The 23,419-nt window shown below is 38.5% G+C and overlaps 1 protein-coding gene across 1 annotated transcript in view; it reads right to left on the bottom strand.

Moving 5' to 3' along the window:
- Window positions 1-4,273: 4,273 nt before the first annotated feature.
- Window positions 4,274-23,419, bottom strand: part of RP2 (RP2 activator of ARL3 GTPase) — a 44,319-nt gene continuing 25,173 nt past the window's right edge. Inside the window, exons 4-5 of the mRNA XM_005593388.4 lie at window positions 8,666-8,751; window positions 4,274-6,916 (exon numbers count right to left, since the gene is read on the bottom strand). Coding sequence (XP_005593445.1) covers window positions 6,833-6,916; window positions 8,666-8,751 — 170 coding nt within the window. The 3' untranslated portion in view covers window positions 4,274-6,832. The remainder of the gene's footprint in view (window positions 6,917-8,665; window positions 8,752-23,419) is intronic.

The following is a 23,419-nucleotide window of genomic DNA, read 5'->3' as shown; positions in this document are numbered from 1 at the left end:
TTTGAGTAGCAAGAAACGCATGGATAAAGAAATAGAGTGAAATGTTGCAGGTACTTGGAAATCTATACAGAGTACTATGTGAGCACCATGGAGGGCCTTTCTACCGCAGAGTATTAGAAAAGGCTTCATACAGAAGGGGATGGATGGGCTGAGTCTTCTCCTGGTAATCACAGGGAGAAAGTCAAGAGGTCAACATTAAAGTTCAGTGACTATGGTATGAGTTGGACAGACCGTCTAAACTTTCTGGCCCTCAATTTTCTTTTTTTTTTTTTTTTTTTTGAAATGGAGTCTCACTCTATCACCCAGGCTGGAGTGCAGTGGCGCAATCTCAGCTCAGTGCAACCTCCACCTCCCGTCAAGCCATTCTCCTAGCTCAGCCTCCCAAGTAGCTGGGATTAGAGGGGCGTGTGACCACACCCAGCTAATTTTTGTATTTTTAGTAGAAGCGGGGTTTTACCACGTTGGCCAGGCTGGTCTTAAACTCCTCACCTCAGGTGATCCACCTGCGTTGGCCTCCCAAAGTGCTGGGATTACAGGCGTGAGCCACTGTGCCCAGCCTCAATTTTCTTCCTCATCAGTAAAATGAGGGATTAAAAATGTCCAAACCCTACATGATCCTAAAACCAGATTACTGTGAGACAAATTTTAAAATATTTAACATAAGATCTGTTTAGAAGTTAGGGTGAAATAGTATAAAAGGTTCTAAGCTGGGTGCGGTGGCTCATGCCTGTAATCCTAGCACTTTGGGAGGCCAAGCCGGGTGGATCACCTGAGGTCAAGAATTCGAGGCCAGGCTGGCCAACATGGTGAAACCTCATCTCTACTAAAAGCACAAAAATTAGCTGGGTTTGGTGTTGAGTGCCTGTAATCCCAGCTACTTGGGAGGCTGAAGCAGGAGAATTGCTTGAACTGAGGCGGAGGTTGCAGTGAGTCAAGATCGTACCATTGTACTCCAGCCTGGGCAACGAGCAAAAACTCCATCTCAAAAAATAAATAAATAATAAAAAGTATAAAAGGTCCTGTCAGTTCACCTAATAAACCAACATACATCTGACAAATGAAAGTACATCAATCAATAGGAAAACCACAGTAAGTCTTGTATTTTTAGTAGAGATGAGGTTTCACCTTGTTGTCCAGGCCGGTCTTGAACTCCTGACCTCAAGTGATCCTCCAACCTCGGCCTCCGAAAGTGCTGGGATTACAGGCGTGAGCCTCTGTGCCTGGCCCAAACCGCAGGAAGTCTTAGCAGCATCTTGCACTTGTTTTTTCCTATTCAGTTGCCTATTTGTGGCCGGGTGTATGGCTTCACAGCTGAACTACTTTAAAAGAATACCATATAGAAGTCTCTCTTTATTGGCAGCAATACATTCCAAGACCCCTAGTGGATGCCGGAAACCATGGATAGTACCAGACCCTATATAAACTATGATTTTTCCTTATATACATACATAAATACATATAACATTTATAAATTAAGCACAGTAAGAGATTAATAAAACAGAACAATTATAACAATATACTGTAATAAAAGTTATGTGAAGGTGGTATCTTTTAAAATATCTTCTTATACTGTACTCACAGTATTTTGAGACTGTTGGTTGACCACAGGTAACTGAAACCACAGAAAGTGAAACTGCAGATAAGCGGGGAGTCCTACTCTACTCATTTTGCTCAGCACAATAATGCTTAATATTTATAAAGTACCTTTCATTTTCAAGGCACTTTACAAACATCAGTTAATTACTTGTCACACAATTTGCAATTTAATTTTCATTAGTCCAATTAGGAGTGGACCAGATAAAACTGAAAGAGTAAAGGCAGGCCCCAGAGGGAGGATCCAAGCCAAGGTGAGAATGGTGGGGCTGTGTATGACTTATGCTCACAGTTTTTATAGGTGAGAAACAGCCCTCACCAGGAAAGCACTAAAACACTAGAAAAGGAAGAAATGGCCATTTCTGAACATCTTGCTGGAGCTTGCCACTAAGAACCAAAATATATAAGGAAAGTAGTGAAGTATTTTAAAGGCTTATTACCCTACCCCATCTACAAAAAAGAAGTCAACAGTGAATGACTCCATTTTCACAAAAAAGATTTCTATTATGAAAATTCAAATGAAGTTTAGCTTTCTTCGTGTTGTAGTTTTGAAGGATAAAATATTTTCTAGAATGAGTTTTGAAGGAGTGATCATACCCTAATTATAATACTTTCTCTTCCTATAGAGAATGGTTAAGTATGGCTAGGTGTGGTGGCTCACTCCTGTAATCCCAGCACTTTGGGAGGCCAAGGCAGGCAGATCAGTTGAGGTGAGGAGTTTGAGACCAGCCTGGCCAATATGGTAAAACCCTATCTCTACTAAAAATACAAAAAATAGCTGGATTAGCCGGGCATGGTGGTGGGCACCTGTAATCCTGGCTACTCAGGAGGCTGAGCCAGGACAGTTGCTTGAACTGAGGAGGCAGAGGTTGCAGTGAGCTGAGACTGCATCATTGCACTCCGTAGTGAAACTCCATCTCCAAAACAACAGCAATAACAACAACAAACAGCTAAGTATGTCCCTTTTAAATGAGAAAAACAAATTTTAAACATCAAGAATTATCCAATAATCTGGCTGGGGGCAGTGGCTCATGCCTGTAAAGCACTTTGGGAGGCCGAGTTGGGCAGATCACCTCAGGTCAGGGGTTTGAGACCAGCCTGGCCAACATGGTGAAACCCTGTCTCTACTAAAAACACAAAAATTAGCTGGGCATGGTGGCACACACCTATAATCCCAGCTACTCAGGAGGCTGAGGCAGGAGAATCACTTGAACCCAAGAGGCGGAGGTTGCAGTGAGCCAAGATCATGCCATTGCACTCCAGCGTGGGCAACAAGAGTGAAACTCCATCTCAGGAAAAAAAAAAAAAATTATCCAATAATCCAGGCTGTCACTACTTAAAGAGTTATCCAATAAAAAAAAATTTTTGTTATTGTTTTATGCATGTTTTTTCTTAGTGCTCCAAATGCTGCAAGTGTACATGCAGAACCTTTATAAAAATGATAAATGTTATTTTAAAAACTAATCAATCTGCAGTTGTTTCAGTCCTTCTGATTTATGGGCTAGGAGAGGGAGAAGTTGGGTACAAAAGACTGGAAAATTTGTAATTTTAAAATAAGGTCCATTTGTATAAACCTGAAAGTGTATCCCTATTTTTGTTAAATATGGAAGAGAAAGATACCTAATCTTACTATCCATTCATAATAAAATTCAAAGTAAAATTCCTTTAAACAAAGGAAGCATTATATTGGAAATTCCTCAGATTAAAATAGGTTTTCTACTTCCTTCACATTGCTCCAGCGTCTTACACACACACACACACACACACACACACACACACACAGAGCTCACAGCTCATATCTCATTAACATAAAATGTAGATTAGAGCATTTTACATTTAATATTTAAAAAATTACATCAAGTTTTGGCACATGTATGAGTAAATGCATGTTATAGAGTGCTCTTAGTGGTAAGTCATTTTATCAGTCCATTTCAGGTTGCTATAAAAGAATGTCTGAGACTGGGTAATTTATAAAGAAAAGAGGTTCTGGGCCGGGCAAGGTGGCTCATGCCTGTAATCCCAGCACTTTGGGAGGCCAAGGCGGGTGGATCACTGGAGGTCAGGAGTTCGAGACCAGCCTGGCCAACATGGCGAAACCCCGTCTCTACTAAAAATTCAAAAATTAGTCGGGCATGGTGGCATGTGCCTGTGGAGGCATGTGCCTGTGGAGGCTGAGGAAGAAGAATCGTTTGAACCTGGGAGGCGGAGGTTGCAGTGAGCCGAGATCACGCCACTGCACTCCAGCCTGGGTGACAGAGGGAGACTCGGTCTCAAAAAAATAAATAAAAGAAAAAAAGAGGTTCTGTAGGCTCTCTTAAAGAAAAGAGGTTCTTTGTAAAGAAAAGGGGTTCTGTAGGCTGAGAGGTTCAAGGGCATGGCTCTGGCTTCTGGTGAAGGCTTTTGTGCTACATCACAACATTGTGGAGAAGGTTAATGGGGAAGTGGACATTAGCAAACAGAAGGAAACCCTGAGGGTTTTATAACCCTGCTTTATAACAACTCACTCTCATGGGAGCTAATCCAGTCTCTCTAGAGACAGGACCAAGCCATTCAGGAGGGATTGGGCTGCATAATTCAAACACCTCCCACTAGGCCCCATCTCCCAACACTGCCACACTGGGGATCAAATTTCAACATGAGCTTTGGTGGGGACAAACAGACCATATCCAAACCATTGCAGTCATTTTCATTTTAACATTTATTACAAATCACATTTTATAAACTAGATAAATTACATATAAAAGCTAGACATAAATATAAAGAAGCAAAACAAAAACAGCAGTACTATTAATGCAAGAGAAATAAGCTAATATAATATTTAAACATAAAATTACCAATTTTTCATTGTTAATAATTTTTCATAAATTCAAAAGCTATTCAGAAATGAAATGTAATACATTCTGATTACTATCAAAGGTTAGAATTATAGAAATAACCACCATAGCACTACTTATTTTTTAAAATCGTTTCAAACATTCAGAAGCCAAATGACTGTCCTTAAAGACAAATTAAATGGGTAAAAGGTCTTATCTAACTGAAGAATACAAAATTTTAAGCTTTGGTTAATAGATAGTAAGTTTAGTGGAAAATTTTAAATTAACATCTCCCTTATATGTTATATTCCTGAGTTGTTGTTGCTCAAATATCATAAAGAACTCAGTTTATAGCTTTATATAACATTGCATTTTATTTTTGAAAAACAAAAAGTATTGTTATTATTTTAAATGTGAATAATGGTGTTTAATAAATATCATCATGGCCAGGTGCAGCAGCTCACACCTGTAATCCCAGCACTTTGTGAGGCTGAGGTGGGCGGATCACCTGAGGTCAGGAGTTCGAGACCAGCCTGACCAACATGGAGAAACCCCATCTCAACTAAAAATACAAAAATTAGCCAGGCATAGTGGCACATGCCTGTATTCCCAGCTACTCAGGAGGCTGAGGCAGGAGAATAGCTTGAACCCAGGAGGCAGATGTTGTGGTGAACTGAGATCACGCCATTGCACTCCAGCCTGGGCAACAAGAGTGAAACTCCATCTCAAAATAATAATAATAATAATCATAACAGGATGGAGTCCCTTTAATTTAGCTTAACTAAGGGAAAAACTAATGCCCTCTGACCACTATTTGCAAAGATCATTTGTAAATTGTGATCAAAATTATATTAAATCTGTCACCAACTTTTATTTGCACCTTATGAAATCATATTGATTTTATAGTATTGAATGCCCTTATAAAAGAATTGAAATGATGCAGTGCTAATGGTTAGCACAAGGCCACGCACAGGGTGAGCGCTCAATATTACTAATTAATTTAAAGTGAAAATCTTTTAATGTATTATTTTTGCACCTTAACATGCAATTCAATGTAGTAGTTATTAACCCAAAAATATCCAAAAACATTTTAAACATGAAAATACATTTTAGTAACAATCATAGGAATGTTTATAAGTGGTTATTTGCAGTCTTTGTTTTATCAAAATAGAATTAAATTTCAGATTCCTTTTAAAAATAGGCCTATGAAAGCTGATTTCATAATAGCTGCTATATGTGATGCGGATGGCAGATTCAGTGCCTTCTCACAAGTTCAACCTATTGACACCTCCTGAACCAATTACTTTAGATTACAACATGCCGCTTAAAACAGAGTTTCCCCTGAAGACTGAATCCGTGCATCTGAGGACTGGGTCCAAGAATGTGGATTTTTAAACAAGTAGCTCTCCTCTGCTTCCTAGTAAATTATTATGATCAGGTAGATTTGGGAAACAGTGCTTTAAAGCAACCAAAATAATTTTATCATACTTGAACATTACTTGATATGAATGGCATATCTAATGAAAAACTAAATGTATCAAGCTTTTTAATAATCTGCATAGCTTATCATCATGCCTATTTCTTACCTAAAAGTCACAATTCTCTTGATAGCCCGCAAGAGCTAATACAAGTTATCACCTTTTTAAAAACTGCTGGTGATTGGGCTTCTATAGTTTTAGTATTGCATATACCTTTTCTTACCAGGAAGCAGAAGAGTCATATAGCAGTTGCGTTAAAAAACTAAACAATGTGGAATTTATTCAAATAATCATACTACTTACGAAGTAGTCTTTAAATAGCTATACCAACATCTGTTAGTAGAGTTACTTGCCAAGCTGGTTATCAAATGCCTATTTCTTTAAAAAATTCAATTTACAAAGTCTCATGTCAACTCTATGTACAAAATCTCATTTGCCATATAATGCAACTAGGAAGCAATTATATAACTGGATATGTGTACATAAAAATGTGCATAGGTTCATTCTAATTCATCAACTAGTAACAAATCCCTCTAAATTGAAAAAGGTAAAATAAGCAATGAAATGTAGTCTTAAAAAAAAAGTATCATGGAGCACTGAGGAAAGTTTACATTATTAGAGATTTGAAAGAACATTTAAATAGGATTAAAATAATAAACTGTTAGCTACTTCTATTTTCTAATAAGAATATCATATGTGGAGAAGCAAAACTGCAAGCTTATTAAAGTGGGTTAAATAGCTTTTAAGCTGATTAAAACTACTTAATTTAAAATGAATTATTTTTGAACCTCAAGTAAATGATGTAATAGTCAACAATTTATTAAAAAATAAACTTTAACAGTTTTAGCATTAGTAAAAACCATTGCTAATACACAAAAGCATATTATCAAATTCTATATTCACAAGTTGGGAAAGGCTTAATACCAAGTCCTGGTTCCACATTGCACTTCATATTCCCATCTGTATATCAGCAAAGTTGTAGAAGCTGTCTACATCTCCAGATGCCGTCTCCTTGCTTTCTGATACAAACATCTATTTTAAATAGAAAATTTAAAAAAAAAAAATAAGTACCAAGTACTTCAGAATGCCAAAGCCCATGTTCTCCACGGAACAAAGTCCCAAGCTAATTCTTCAAAAGAAGTTCAAGTACATCATTTATAATGACAATATTTAATCTGTAGATTTTCTTTAGAATTCATGTAATACGGTTTGAATAGCTATAATGTAAATTAAGCTCTTTTGGAAGCACTTATATAATTAAGGTCTCTGCTTTCATAATACTTGAGTTGTATTTTATTACATCTGGACTTTTACAACACTCAATATACTGAATAAGAGTCACTTAAAACAATCCTTGTTTCTTCTGTTTTCTAATAATAATCTCAGTAGTCTGAGCAGCAAAACTTGAGATTATCCCTTTCAAAGCTGCTAAAGATATATTACTATTTTTTATTTTATTTTAATTTAATTTAATTTTATTTTTGAGACAGAGTTTTGCTCTGTTGCCCAGGCTGGAGTGCAGTGGCTCACTGCAGCTAGACTTCTGGACTCAAGTGATTCTCCTGCCTCAGCCTCCCAAGTAACTGGGACTACAGGTGTGCACCACCACACCTAGTTAGTTGTTTTTTTGTTTGTTTGTTTGTTTGTTTGTTTTACTTTTTGTAGAGTCTCACTATGTTGCCCAGACTGGTCTTGAACTCCTGGGCTCAAGCAGTCTTTCTGCTTCAGCCTCCCAAAGTGCTGGGATTACAGGTGTGAGCCACCACACCCAGCCTACTATTTTGAAATAAGCTATTTGCTAAACATCAATGAAGCAATACTCAATAAAACCCTTCTAAAGTAGCTTTTACAAATGTCAGCAAGGAATTAGAGCAGATGGGGGTTCTATTCTAGCTTTATCATAAACTAGCGTATGATGCTGACAATTTAATAAACCTCTGTGGGCTCAGTAACTACACCTGTAAAATGAGAAAGCTGGATTAGATAATCTCTAAATCATTCAGCTCTAAAAGTCCAAATTATAACCATTTTATCTCTCAGTTTCCTTTTCTATTCAATCTGGTATTTTCCCTCTCCCTTAGTACTACTGTGATGATAAAATGAGATCAAAGACAAAGTACTTTAATTTTTGTAAATGCAAGGAATCATAAGCCAAATCAGATGACAAAACCAAAATGTCCTCCAAGGTATTTATCAAAAAGTAGTCAATTATGGATTTGCTAATGTAATCTATGTTTGGTTTTAAATTTATTTATGTCTGAAATTCTTAGATACAGCAACTTCATCAATATATTTAGAAAATGCCTACATGTGATGATTTCTATATATACCTGAAGTTCAATTTTTGGTGAAGCATTACTGAATCAAGTAAAAATGAACCCTGGGCAACAGGATCATCCATCTAAAGACTATAATCTTAGAAATAAAATATTTTCAACGGATCAGTATTTTTAAAAACGCGAAGACTTGAAAAGACATTTGATGAGACTTTTTACTTTAGAAACTTATATACTATAGAAAGTTTTTAATAAATAGATTCTTATTTTTAAATTATTTTAAACAATTAAAGTTTTAGTTTGGCAAGAAAAAAAATCACAGCTTAGTTCCCAATTATTTATGAAAGGTTCTAAAAATCATGATCTGTTTTTAAAAAAACACACACACACAAAACAAAAATTCCAAGCAACATTAGGGACAAAAGTATTAAAGTATTATTTGACTGTAAGGAACAGGAGATGAAATGAAAGGTTAGATTGAAATACAGTCAATAAAATCTTGTACCTTGGTCCCATTGAATATCTCGTTTACAATAAGTTGACATCCTTCTACAGCACCATCTCCATTAAACTCCAAGGCAATAACAGGACCTATAAGCAAACCCAAGAAACATTTTCTTAACACAAATACAAATATATTCTAAATTTAATCTTTTTATCCTTCCCTGAAGAATCTCCAGCATCTTCTTTGAGGGTGAAAGGGAAGGAAGATGAAAGCAGACAGATGGGACATATCACCTCAGCTGCTTCTTCCTACGCTAATCATAAAACAAATTAACACAGTCTCATAACAAGTAGCTTCAGTACTATTATAGGACTAGTGTCACATTTTTAAAGTGTTGTAAATAGTCTGGCTTTTCTGGTTCTCATTCTTCTATAAAAACCACAGAAATTCTACTCATTTAGGAGTATAAAAATAGTTGATAAAATAGCAAATAAGATCAAAAGCAATCCAAGTCAACATAAGTAGGTTTTGCCAGGCAGCCAGCCTTGCTTCCAACTCTCCTACTTACCAGCCAAGTTCTAGGCCACCAATAATGAAGCTAAACCAAATAAGAATTGAGGTCAGGCACCAAAAAGTAATGACTATCTGAAAGTATTTTCCTTGAGTGTGTGTCTTCAAAGCTACATTCTAGAAACATAGACAAAGTTTTTATTTTTTAATCCTTTTAATATAATATTTGTGCCTCCTTTCTCATACATTAATTTGAAAACATTAAAAACCTCCTACAGTGATGGAAAAGTCTTGATCTCCAGGAAATTACAAATGTATTGAAAGAAGACATAAACCCATTAAGCAAATACAAACCAACATAGAACAAAGTACTAAGTAATGAAATACTAGAGTGAATGAATATGAAACATTAAATTGAATGTAACTGTGTGCTGCAGTACAAGGTACAAGAATGAGAAAGAAAAGATTACACTACATTGGGCATCAAGATAACTGAAGGCTTGTAATTTTTTTTTTTCCTTGAAGGCTTGTGATATAATACAGGCAACAAATACACATAAGGCAGGATATAGTGGTCCCTAGGTATCTGCATAGGATTGGTTCCATTGGTTGCTCAAATCCCTTATATATTAATAAAATGGTATAGTATTTGCATATAATTTATGCACATCCTCCTGTATACTTCATTACAAATTTATTAAAAGTTTTTTTAGAGAGAGAGTCTCACGGCTGGGCATGGTGGTTCATGCCTGTAATCCTAGCATTTTGGGAAGCCAAGGCAGGAGGATCACAAGCCCTGGAGTTCAAGACCAGCCTAGGCAACAAAGCAAGACCCCATCTCTACAAAAAATAAAAAAATTAGCTGGGTGCAGGGTTGCAGGCCTGTAGTCCCAGCTACTCGAGAGACTGAGATGGAAAGATCACTTGAACCCAGGAGTTTGAGGTTACAGCAAGCCATGATCACACCACTGCACTCTAGCCTGGACAACAGAGTGAGACCATGTCTCCAAAAAAAAAAAAAAAAAAAAAAAAAGATATGGGGTCTCACTATGTTGCTCAGTCTGGTCTCAAACTCCTGGCCTCAAGCAATCCTCTTGCCTTCACCCCTGGCCAGGAGTTCAAGAACATATTGTAATAAAACATCTAACCTTGCAAAAGAAAAGCTTAAAATCTTAATTTTTAATTTAGAAATATCAATGTAAACTCATGATCTTTTCCTTTTTAAAAATACATAGTTTCCAGCTATGTCCACTGAAAAAGCTTAAAAGAAATGACAACCCCGTAATACACAGCACCTAACATGTATTTCTAAATATCATTCCCCACTAAAAATAACTAATCTTAGAAAAATAGATGATTCCATGTCTGGGGCAAGAAATGGATTAAGATCAATGTGGAATATTTTCTTCAGCCAAAAAGTAATGAAGCTATCAAAGGCCAGTGGGGTTATATCAAAAGGAGACAGAAGCCAGCCTGAAGGAGCTCCCAATGGCCAAAGATGAGACATAGTGAGACAGAAGGAATAACGACTCAAATTTATTAAAATGTATTAATATATAAAAAGTCATGAGTTCATAATGATACTTAGAGAGATCCTCCTTACTACCAGATGTTTTTAAGGAAAATAAAAAAAGAAGAGAGAAACAAAATTCACTGTATACCAATGGCAGTTGCTAGGGCACCAATGCACTACTCTGAAAATTGATGCTTATTTTTCTCTTTATTTATTCTGCTTTTCTGACATAAAGCATATTTCAAGTTAACCAAACAGCTCTGATATACAAGGAGTTGTTAACATCTGTTAATAAATGCAGAGGTAGTGACAAGATTAGAAAGTAAGTTTGCCAAAAAAAAAAGAAAAGAAAAGAAAATACAGAAAACAGTCATTTTGCAACACCTATTAAAATAATTGGTTCAGGCAACAATCATCAATGGTTTTAGCATCCCACAGAGAAGACTGCAGGAAACTCTACAATAAAAAGATAACGTCGTCACCGTGTAAACCCAACCATTAAATCTTAGTATCCCTAAAAGTACAACAATCAAACATTATGTGCCTTCTCAATTAATGCAATAGGAAACGGTACCATCTATGTGTTCCTGGCAAAAAAAAAAAAAAAATTAAAATTAAAAAATAGCTAAACCTGAATGTAAACAAGGCTTTGATCTAACTTCTAGTCTACAAGAAATATGGAGGAACGAATTAAACAACCTCATGAATACTATAAGATAATTGACTAAGCTGCTTTCCCAAGACAAAGGCAAGAAATAAGTAGAGGGGGAACACCTGTTTTTAAGAGTGATAGACGATAAAAAAAAAAAACAAATACAGTAAGTGGGTCTATTTTAGATCTGGATCACAACTGTAAAAACACAAAGAATTATTTTAGTAAGTAGGTAAATTTGCATATGGACTGAGTATTAGAGGATATTAAGGAATTACTGTTAATTCTGTTAGATGTGATAATGCACTGTAGTTAAAAAAACATTTTTAAGATAATGAAATATTTAGGGATGAAATGACAGGATGAATCAATTTGATTAAAATGTTTTAGCAAACAATGAGTTTTTTTTAAGTATGGCAAGAAGTTGATGAAACTGGGTGATGGGTACACATGGGGGTCACTGTACTCTCTACTTTTAGTACATTCGGAAATTTGCAAAAAGAGTTTAAAAAGTACTTTAAACCTAATAAATATTGAACTAAAAAGAAAAAGTTGATAATAAATGTAGGGTTTCCAGTTTTGCAAGGTAGAAAGTTGAATTAAGGTAGAATATGGTTTCATCACTACAAGGAAATACTGTGTGTGTGTGTATTTCAGTTAGACATTTATTATTAAAAGTTACAGTCTTTCTATAAAGAACATGTAATCTAGAATTTAGAAATAAAATCTTGGTAGAATTACTCAGGTATATAACTTGATTGATATTCTTTGACTAGAATATGATAAATTCCAATAAATGACCTAATAATTTTCCAACAAAAAAGTGGACAAATGCATTCGTTTTGATTAATGTGTGGATAATCTTAAATTTAAAAAGACTAAATGTTTGTCTTATATGCTTGACATAGATTTGCAACTCAGTAGTATATGGTGTTCCTGGAACACAACTGAAGACCTGGTATGTAGAGGAAATATGAGGGGTGGTGCTAGAAGACAGACATCTGTGGAATGATTCACATCCTCTCAAGTTAGGAGGATGGAGGCCTGCTTCATTAAGAAGCTCAGGGTCGGGTGGGGGTGGGGAAAAGAACAACATGGGGAACTGTCAGGGGAATCCCCTTATTTCTGTTTTGCATATGAAGAATCCTAGAGCAGCCAGGTGAGGCTCTCTAGTTTAATAAAAATCATGGGAAGAGTATGAAGACTATTCATAAGTGTTAATAGGGATTTTTATCAGCTTATTTTGGTTGCAGTTTCCAATTTTTAAAAATGTTTAGGCAATCTTTTCCACCTTTCCAAATCCTAATTATTGTAGCTTCATTAGTGTTGAACCAATGCTTTCTCATGTCTCAATTCTTTGTTTATGCATTCTTTTCATATGTATTAAACGAACAAAAACCCTTAAAAAACTACAATGTTGACAACGCACTTACTAAGCACTACTAAATTTTTTAAAAAATTACAATGTTGACAATGCACTTGTTAAACACTACTATTTGTCCCTCTATCTAATGATGATGCCAATTACTGTGATTATTTCTAACTGAACTATGAGGTCAACAAGGATTACTGGTCATGTTTTTAGTGTTTTAATATGAACATCTTATTCAGATAGTTCGTGGTAGCTTTAGATCTAAATATTTCAGCTGTCATGAAAAATTGTGAGACTCTGAAGCAGACAAAAAGGATTTCTGGATGTCTTATCTAGTGAACCCTTCTGAGTTATTTAACATGACCTTGGAACAAGCCACTATGTCTCAATTAGATTACTGCACCAGCCTCCTAGCTGGTCTCTTTGCTTCCCCATTAAAGCAACCAGTGACAGGATTTACATTTTAAAAGGACCATGACATTCCTCTGCTCTAAAACTGCCTATAAAGTATGATCTATATTTTTATTTTTAATTGCTCTAAAAATAAGTGACAGTTCAGGCCAGGCACAGTGGCTCACCCCTGTATTCCTAGCACTTTGAGAGGCTGAGGCAGGCAGATCGCTTTAGCCCAGGAGTTCAAGACCAGCCTAGGCAACATGGCAAAGCCCCATCTCTACAAAAAAATACAAAAATTAGCCAGGTGTAGTAGCGCATGTCTGTAGTCCCAGCTACTTGGGAGACTGAGGTAGGAGAATCATGTTAGCTCTGGAGGTTGAGGCTGCAGTGAGCCGAGATCAAGCCACTGCACTCCAGCCTGGGCATCAAAGTGAGATCCTGTCTCAAAAACAAACAAACACACACACAAACAAAAAAACAGTTCAAAGCAATAACATTAACAATGTATTAGGTGTTTATAGCATATACAACAGTAATATATTACAATAATGACACAGGGATGAGAAAGAAGAATTAAGAATATAATGTTATCAGGTCCTTAGATGACAGGTGAAGTTGTGTAATATTAGAAGGTAGACTCAAATTATTTAAAAATATTTGCTGTAAAACCCAACATAACCATTAAGTAAGTTTTTGAAGAAGAGGTATAAATATAAGTCAATAAAGGAAATTAAGTGGAATTATAAAATTGCTAAAAAGAAAAAAAGGTAATAAGAAAAAAAGAACAAATGGAGTAGAAATCAGCTAGCAAGATGAGAGATTTTGATCCAACTGTATCAATAATCCCTTTCAATGTGAATGGTCTAAATATGGCAGTTAAAAGAGACTGACAGACTGGATTAAAAAGCAAAAACCAACTACATGCTGTCTACAAAAACTCATTTTAAATATACAGCCTTGATAAGCTAAAAGAAAAGAGATAAATCTTTACAATGAAACACTAACCAAATGAAAGCTAGAGTAGCTATATTAATTTGAGATGAAGTAGATTTCAGAACAAGGAAAACTATTAGAGATAAAGGAAGACATCAGAGTTGGACATGGTGACTTGTGTCTGTAATTCCAGCTACTCAGGAGGCCTAGGTGGGAGGATTACTTGGGCCCTAGGAGTTTGAGGCTGCAGTGAGCTATGACTGCACCACTGTACCCCAGACTGGGTGACAGAGCAAGAACCCCTCTCTTAAAAAAAAAATGAGGGACATCACATAATAATGAAAGATTCTCCAAGAAGATATAACAATCCTAAATGTGTATGCACATAATAACAGAGCTTCAAAATACATGAGACAAAACCTGACAGGATCTGAAAAGAGAACAGACAAATCCACAATTACAGTTGGAGACTTCAACACTCCTCTCTCATTGATTTATGGAACAAGTAGGCAGAAAATCAGCAAGGATACAAATAACCTGAATAGCACTATCAACCAACTTGACCTAGTGGACATTTATAGAAAATTCAACCAAGCAACAGCAGATTACACATTCTTCTCAGATGCACATAGACTATTCACCAAGATAAGCCATATTGTGCCATAAAACACATTTTAATAAACAGAAATCATACAAATGCGCATTCTTGGACCATAACAGGATTTAGAAATCAATAATAGAAATATACCTGGACAGTCCCCAAATGTTTGGAAATTAAACAATTATACTTCTAAATAATCTGTGGATCACTAAAAAATATTTTTAACTAAATCAGGGGTCAACATACTTTTTCTGTAAAGGGCCAGACAGGAAATATTTCAGGCTTTGTGTATCATAACATAATAGATAAAAGGATGAGTGGCCAGGTGCAGTGGCTTATGCCTGTAATCCCAGCACTTCGGGAGGCTGAGCGGGCAGATCACCTGATGTCAGGAGTTTGAGACTAGCCTGGCCAACGTGGTGAAACCCCATCTCTACTGAAAATACAAAACTTAGCCAGGCGTTGTGGCAGGCACCTGTAATCCCAGCTACTCGGGAGACTGAGGCAGGAGAATCGCTTGAACCCGGGAGGCGGAGGTTGCAGTATGCCACTGCACTCCAGCCTGGGTGACGAGCAAAACTCCATCTCAAAAAAAAGAAAAAAAAGAAAAAAAAAGAATGAGCGTGGCTGTGCTCCAATAAGACTTCATTTATTAAAGCGCGCAGTGGGCCATATTTTGCCAAACTCTGAATTAAATAAAAATGAAAATACAACATATCAAAATTTGTGAGATGCACCTAAAGCAGTGCTTAAAGGAAAAATTGTAACATTGAATAACAAATATAGTCAATCCTCATTATATGCAGATCCCTTCATTTCAAATTTACCTACTTGCTAAAATTCATTTGTAACTCCCCAAATCAATGCTTGCAGTGCTTTCATGGTTATTTGTGGACATGCACAGTGGCAAAAAATTTGCATTGCCTGACGTGCGTGCTCCCAGCTGAGGCTGAACAAGGTGACACTCCGCCTTTTTGTTTCAGCTATTGTACTATAAGAAAGTGTCCTTTGTGAAGTCTAGGTAGTGCCATATTTTTCACATTTTTGTGCTTTTTGTTGGTGATTTTGCCTGTTTAAAATATCCCCTAGGTCAGGCACAGTGGCTCATGCCTGTAATCCCAGCACTTTGGGAGGTTGAGGAGGGAGGATTGCTTGAGGCCAGGAGTTCGAGATCAGCCTGGGTAACACGGCAAGACCCCAACTCTACAATATTGTTTAAAGAAAAATAGCTGGGGGCTGGGTGTGGTGGCACATGCCTGTAATCCCAGCACTTTGGGAGTCTGAGTTGGGTGGATCACCAGAGCCCAGGAGTTCAAGACCAGTCTGGGCAACAAAGCAAGACCTTGTCTCCTTTATGTTAAAAAAAAAAAAAAAAATAGCTGGGCATGGTAGAGTGCACCTGTAGTCCTAGCTCCTTGGGAGTCTGAGGTGGGAGGATCACCTGAGCCCATGAGTTTGAGGTTATAGTGAGCTATGGTCACACCACTGCACTCTAGCCTGGGTGACAGAGCAAGACCCTGTCTCCAATAAAATAAAACAGCCCCCAAACGCAGTGCTGAAGTGCTATCTAATGGCTCCTAAACTGAGGAAGGCTGTGCTGTGCCTCGGGAGACAATGTGTTAGATAAGCTTTTCTCCAGCATGAGTTCTAGTGCTGTTGGCTGTGAGTTCAATGTTAATGAATCAACAGTATATACTAAATAATGTATCTTTAAACAGAAACACACATTAAACAAAGTTATGTCCTGGGCCAGGCACGGTGGCTCACACCTATAATCCCAGCACTTTGGGAGGCCGAGGCGGGCGGATCACCTGAGGTCAGGAGTTCGAGACCAGCCTGACCAACATGGAGAAACCCCGTCTCTACTAAAAATACAAAATTAGCCGGGCAAGGTGGTGCATGCCTGTAATCTCAGCTACTCGGGAGGCTGAGGCAGGAGAATCACCTGAACCCAGGAGGCCGGGGTTGCGGTGAGCCGAGATCATGCCATTGCACTCCAGCCTGGGCAATAAGAGCAAAACTCTGCCTTAAAAAAAAAAGAAAAAGTATGTATGAAAATCTACAACTGACGGCTGGGCGTAGTGGCTCACGCCTGTAATTCTAGCACTTTGGGGGGCTGAGGCGGGCGGATCACCTGAGGTCAGGAGTTTGAGAACAGCCTGACCAACATCAGGAAACCCTGTCTCCACTAAAAATACAAAATTAGCTGGGCATGGTGGTGCATGCCTGTAATCCCAGTTACTCGGGAGGCTGAGGCAGGAGAATCACTGCCTCAGCCTCCCAAAGTGCTGGGACTACAGGAGGGAGGGAGGGAGGGGGGGGGGGAGAGAGAGAGAGAGAGAGAGAGAGAGAACTTACAACTGACACAAATCCTTTTAAAATTTTAATTTAATTTTTTTTAAGAGATGGGGGTCTCATTTTGTACAGGCTGGTCTTGAACTCTTGGCTTCAAGCAATCTTCCTGCCTTGGCCTCCCAAGTTGCTGGGATAACAGGCATGAGCAACTGTGCCTAGACCTGCAATCATTTTTGTTGTTGTTGTTGTTGTTGTTGTTTTGAGACAGGATCTCCTTAGGTCACTCCCCACCAGGCTGGAGTGCAGTGGTGTGATCTCAGCTAACTGCAACCTCTGCCTCCCAGGCTCAAGTGATCCTCCCACCTCAGTCTCCCAAGTAGCTGGGACCACAGGCACACACCATCATACACCCAGCTAATTTTTGTATTTTTTTGTAGAGATGAGGCTTTGCCTTGTTGCCCACGCTGGTCTCAAATTCCTGGGCTCAAGTGATCCACCTGCCTCGGCCTCCCAAAGTGCTGGGACTACAGGCATGAGCCACTGCACCCAGCCACTGACATCATTCTTTTTTTTTTTTTTTTTTTGAGATGGAGTATTGCCCTGTCTCCTAGGCTGGAGTGCAGTGGCGCGATCTTGGCTCACTGCAACCTCCACCTCCTGGGCTCAAGTGATTCTCCTGCCTCAGCCTCCCGAGTAGCTGGGATTACAGGCAAGTGCCACCACGCCCAGCTAATTTTTTGTATTTTTAGTAGAGATGGGGTTTCACCATGTTGGCCAGGCTGGTCTCAAACTCCTGGCCTCAAGTGATCCACCCACCTCGGCCTCCCAAAGTGCTGGGATTACAGGCATGAGCCACCGCGCCCAGCCTCCTTACATCATTCCTAATGGTGAGACTGAACACTTACAGAATAGTGATGGAGGGCATCTCTGCCTCGCTCCTGAGATCAGCCTCCAGAGTAGCTGGGGCAACGGGCGCGTGACACCATGCTCGGCTCATTTTTTTTTTCCTTTTTGTAGAGACAAAGTCTCATTATGTTGCCTAGGCTGGTTTTGAACTCCTGGGCTCAAGCAATCCTCCTGCCTCGGCCTCCCAAAGTGTTGGGATTACAGGCATGAGCCACCACGCCTGGCCTATCTTGACAACTTTCCTGTGAATCTAAAATTATTCCAAAATTAAAAGTTGATTTAAAAAACACAATGAGATACCATGACACACCTATTAGAAAACTGACAATACTAAATGCTAGCACATTACCCAAGTGATTTTAAAAGTTATATACACTCAAAAACCTATACACAATGCAGGTTCCTCAAAAAACTAAAAATAGAACTACAACATGATCCAGCAATTCCACAACTAGGTACAGATCCAAAAGAAAGGAAATTAATATGTCAAAGAGATATTTGCACTCATGATCACTGCAGCACTATTCACAACTGTCAAAATATGAAACTGGCCCATCAACAGATAAATAAAGAAAATGTGTTACATTTATACAATGGAATATTATTAAGTCATAAAAAGAATGAAATCCTGTCATTTGCAACAACATGGGTGGAACTAGGGACCATTAGGTTAAGTGAAATAAGCCAAGCACAGAAAGACAAATATCACATGCTCTCACTCATATGTGGGGGCTAAAAAAGTGGATCACGTGAAGATAGAGAGTAGATTGGTGGTTATCAGAGGCTGGAAAAGGGGACGGTGGGGTGAGAGGGAATGTGGAGAAAAAAAGAGAATGTAAATGTATTTATTACCACTGAACTGTATACTTATAAATGGCAAAGATGGTAAATTATGTATGTATATTTTACCTCAATAAAAAAAACTTACACACAAATGTTTATAGTGGCTTTATTCATAATTGGCAAAAACTGGAAACAAGCAGGATGTCCAATAATTGAATGGAAAAACAAACTGGTACATCAATACAAGGAATACTATTCAGCAATAAAAAGGAACAAGTTAGCTGGGAGCGGTGGCTCATGCCCGTAATCCCAACACTTTGGGAGGCTGAGGTGGGTGGATCGCCTGAGGTCAGGACTTCGAGACCAGCCTGGCCAGCATGGTGAAACCCCATCTCTACTAAAAATACAAAAATTAGTTGGGTGTGGTGGCAGGCACCTGTAATCCCAGCTACTTGGGAAGCTGAGGCAGGAGACTCGCTTGAACCCAGGAGGCGGAGGTTGCAGTGAGCCAAGATCGTACCATTGCACTCCAGCCTGGGCAACAGAGCGAGACACTTTGTCAGAAAAAAGAAAAAAAAAAAAGGAACAAGTTATCGAGTCACCTAGCAAGAAGGCTGAATCACAAATGCATTTTAATAAATGAAGCCAGACTCAAAAGGCTACATATTGTATGATTCCATTTATGGGACACTCTGGAAAAGACAAAATCATAAGGATAGGAGACAAATCAGTTGCCAGGAGTTGTGGTTGACTGACTAAAGGGGCCACACAAGGGAAATTTTTAGGGAGAACTGTTTTCTATGGTACTGGGGTGATAAACGGGGTGGTGGACTTAATGCACTCATCAAAACTCATGCCAAATGAATGTTACTGTATGCAAATTTTAAAAAATTAACCAAGATGTCATGGTATCCAAGGATGGAATGCAGCTTGTGACAAATGAATCTAACAGTATTATAAATGTGTGCCAATACTTCAATGAAGGGGATAAGGGAAAAAGGAGCTGACCTCAGGACTTTGGAAAACTGTTTTGAGTGGCTACTGTAAGGCTAAAGACAAGACTATACAATACCAACTGCACTCTAGTTGGTAAATAAGTTTCTCACAGGGGTATGGGTTAGTAATTCTAAAACTATATTATATTTATACTAGGGTTAAACAAATAAGTGAATAAAATGTACATAATGAAAGCCAGGTTTCTCACTTTCAGAGTAAGAAGTCGCAAAAAAGCAAGGGAAGGGATGCTAGAATGAACCCTGTGGTGCCGGATTAGGGTCAGAGGTATTTTAATAGATAGATAGATACAGGATTATAGATGTGTGTGTATATACAGGTTAATAGTCATACATGTACTTTTTACCTTTGTCTGTTGAAAAGGCCTAGAACCAGTGGTATTCCATTAGCAAAGGACACACCTAGCACCCAGATCTTGGCTTCTAACTATCATTCTAGAATAAAAGAAACCAGGGTTCCTTAGAGAAATGATTGATACTAGTTCTGGAGCAAGGAAAAATACAGGATGAGCCTGGAGCATCTTGTAGGGCCAGAAAGTAAGGAAGTGTTCAAAATTCAAAAGGATGGGGCATGTCAAAGGGACAAAAAAGCCAACCTAAAAGAGCTCCAGATGGTTAAAACCAGAACAATTTGATAGTATTGGATTATAACTTAAAGAATAAAATACACACCCATGAGAAATAAATGACTGAATAAATGGGAAGAAGGGACAAATTTTTCTTTTTTTTTTCTTTTTCTTTTTTTTTTGAGACAGAGTCTCACTCTGTCACCCAGGCTGGAGTGCAGTGGCATGATCTCAGCTCGCTGCAACCTCCACCTCCCAGGTTCAAACGATTCTCCTGCCTCAGCCTCCCGAGTAGCTGGGACTATGGGTGTGTGCCACCATGTCCAGCTAATTTATCTATTTTTAGTAGAGATGGGATTTCACCATGTTGGCCAGGATGGTCTTGACCTCTTGACCTCGTGATCCTCCTGCCTCGGCTTCCCAAAGTGCTGGGATTATAGGCGTGAGCCACCACGCCCAGTCAGGACAAATCTTTCTTACAGAATTCCAAATAATGTATGTGGATATTCCTGTCTCCCAATGTTAGAGCTTAATTCTCCTCTCCTTGATTGTGTGTTGATCTTAGTGACTCATTTTCAAGTGGAAAGGGAAACATGGAAACTTTACAGCAGAGAAATCTGGCAGATACCACCTCATATTGACATCATGTGCCCTGTGATGTCATGGATGAGAAGGGCACTTCCTCTTCCTAAAAACCTATAACCCTAGTCTAACCAGAGGAAAATGTCAGATAAACATAAATTGAGGAACATTCTACAAAATAATTGACCGCTACTATTCAAAAGTTTCAAGATTATGAGAAACAAGGAAAAACTGAAGAAATGTCACATCTGTCACAGGAAATTAAGGAGACATGGCAACAAAAAGCAATGTGGGATCTTGGACTGAATTCTGGAACTGAAAAAGGACGTAAGTTGAAAAACTGGTAAAATTTGAATAAAGTCTGTAGTTTAAGTTAGCATTTTACCAATGTAAATTTCTTAGCTTTGACAAATGTACTATGGTTATGTTAACATTTAGGGAAGCTGGGTAAGGGATATACAGAAACTTTCTGTACTATCTTTGCAATTTTTCTGTAAACCTAAAATCATTCCAATATAAAAAGTTTATTTCAAAAAAGCCCACAAATGTCCAGTAGCATCTCATCTCACTCAGACTACTATAGAAGCCAAAGTCTCTACAGTGGCCTACAAGGCCCTACATTATCTGACTCTCTCTCTACTACTTCTCGGACCTCATCTACTATGTTTGTTGAATAACTGAATGAATTATTCCCTAAAACAAAATAACCCAAGTCTGACTAATCTGGAGAACTATCAAAAAAGGAATATTCCAAGGGTACATCTCAAAGATTTCTGAATTAGGCTTTCTGGGGAGGGAGTAGAAAATTTGCTTATTGGCTGGTCTCAGTGGCTTATGCCTGTAATCTCAGCACTTTGGGAGGCTGAGGTGGATGAATTGCATGAGCCCAGGAGTTCGAGACTAGCCTGGGCAACATGGCAAAATGCTGTCTCTACAAAAAATGCAAAAATTAACTGGGTATGGTGGCACATGACTGTAGTTCCAGCTACCTGGGAGGCTGAGGTGAATGGATTGCTTGAGCCCAGGAGTCGGAGGCAGGAGGATTGTTTGAGCCCTGGAGACAGAGGTTGCAGTGAGCCAAGACTGCATCACTGCACTCTAGCCTGGGCAACAGAGTGAGACCCTGTCAAAAAAAAGAGAGGAGAGGAGAGGGGAGGGGAGGGGAGGGGAGGGGAGGGGAGGGGAGGGGAGGGGAAATTTGTTTATGTATTATGTATTTGAGACAAGGTCTCACTCTGCTGCCCAAGCTGGAGTGCAGTGGAGCGATCATGGGTCACTGCAGCCTTAACCTCCCTGGGCTCAGGTGATCCTCCCACCTCAGCCTCCAAGTAGCTAGGACTACAGGTGCACACCATCACACGCAGCTAATTTTTGTAGAGACAGGGTTTTGCCATGTTGCCCAGGCTGGTCTTGAACTCCTAGGCTCAAGCGATCTGCCTGCCTCAGCCTCCCAAAGTGCTGGAATTACAGGTCTGAGCCACCGTGCCTGGCTGAAAATGTACATTTTTAAAAGCACCCTGGATGATTCTGAGAATTATCCAGATTTGGAGATCCTCATGATGGAAAACAATGAATTCTCTTATTAAGCAGTCAAATAGCTTTATTAAATATTAAAAATAAATGTGACTATTGCAACTAAAGAGGAAAATTGAGAGATTCTGAGGTGCAAATTATTTAAGATACATGGGAATTCTCAAAAACATATATAATAACTAAGACCACCCTTAGTTCAGTACAGTGGTTCTCAACTGGGAGCAATTTTGCCTCCTTCCCACACCCCTGGGGACATCTGGCAACATCTGGAAACATTTTTGGTTACCACAACTGGGGTGGTGTTTTATTGGCATCTAATGGGTACAGGCCAGAGATGCTGCCAAACATCTTGTAAGGTATAGGACAGCCTCTCATAACAAAGAATTACCTGGCCTAAAATGTCTGTACTGCCACAGTTGAGAAACCCTGCCTTAGGATGACTGATGGCCGCTTTTAGATAAGGGCCCAGTCCATCCAACTCCTGCTAGAATATCACCACTGCCAGCCTACTCACTATTCCACAGGAATCAATGCATTGCTGAGCAGCTTAAAAGTTTTCCCCAACTTTTTATTTTGAAAATTTCTATACATTATAGAAGAGTTGAAAGAATAGCATAAATATGCATTTGCCCTTCACCTACACCTACCAAAAGTTAACATTTGTCCCCATTTGCTTTATTACAAAATAAACACCATCTATCTGCACATATATGCTTTGTTTTGCTGAGTCATTTGAAAGTAGCAGACATAAGAACACTTCAGCATGTATCTCCTGCATAACCACACCACCATTATCATAGCAAAGGATATTAACGATAATTCTATCTCATCTTCAAACTTCCCCACTTGTCCCAAATATGCCTTTTACAGCTCACTCCAACCCAATCTAAGATCCAATCAAGGTTCACTCATTGCATTTAGTTATGTCTCTTTAGTTTCTTAATCCAGAATAATTCCCCCATCTTTTTTGTTTTCCATTATACTGTCTGAAGAGACCTAGCCAGTTGTCTTGTAGAAGGTCTTCTATTTTGGATTTGTCTTATTTCCTTATGGTGTCATTTAACATATTTATTTTCTTCCTACAAACTAGAAGTCTTGGCTCAATTAGATTCAGGCTACTTTGGCAAGAACACTCTACATGTGATGTTGTGTATTTTTT

This window comes from Macaca fascicularis, chromosome X (genome assembly GCF_037993035.2).
Source record: "Macaca fascicularis isolate 582-1 chromosome X, T2T-MFA8v1.1".
Taxonomy (NCBI): Eukaryota; Metazoa; Chordata; class Mammalia; order Primates; family Cercopithecidae; genus Macaca; species Macaca fascicularis.
Note: the sequence above shows the minus strand (reverse complement) of the source record. Positions and strands in the feature narration are given on the sequence as shown.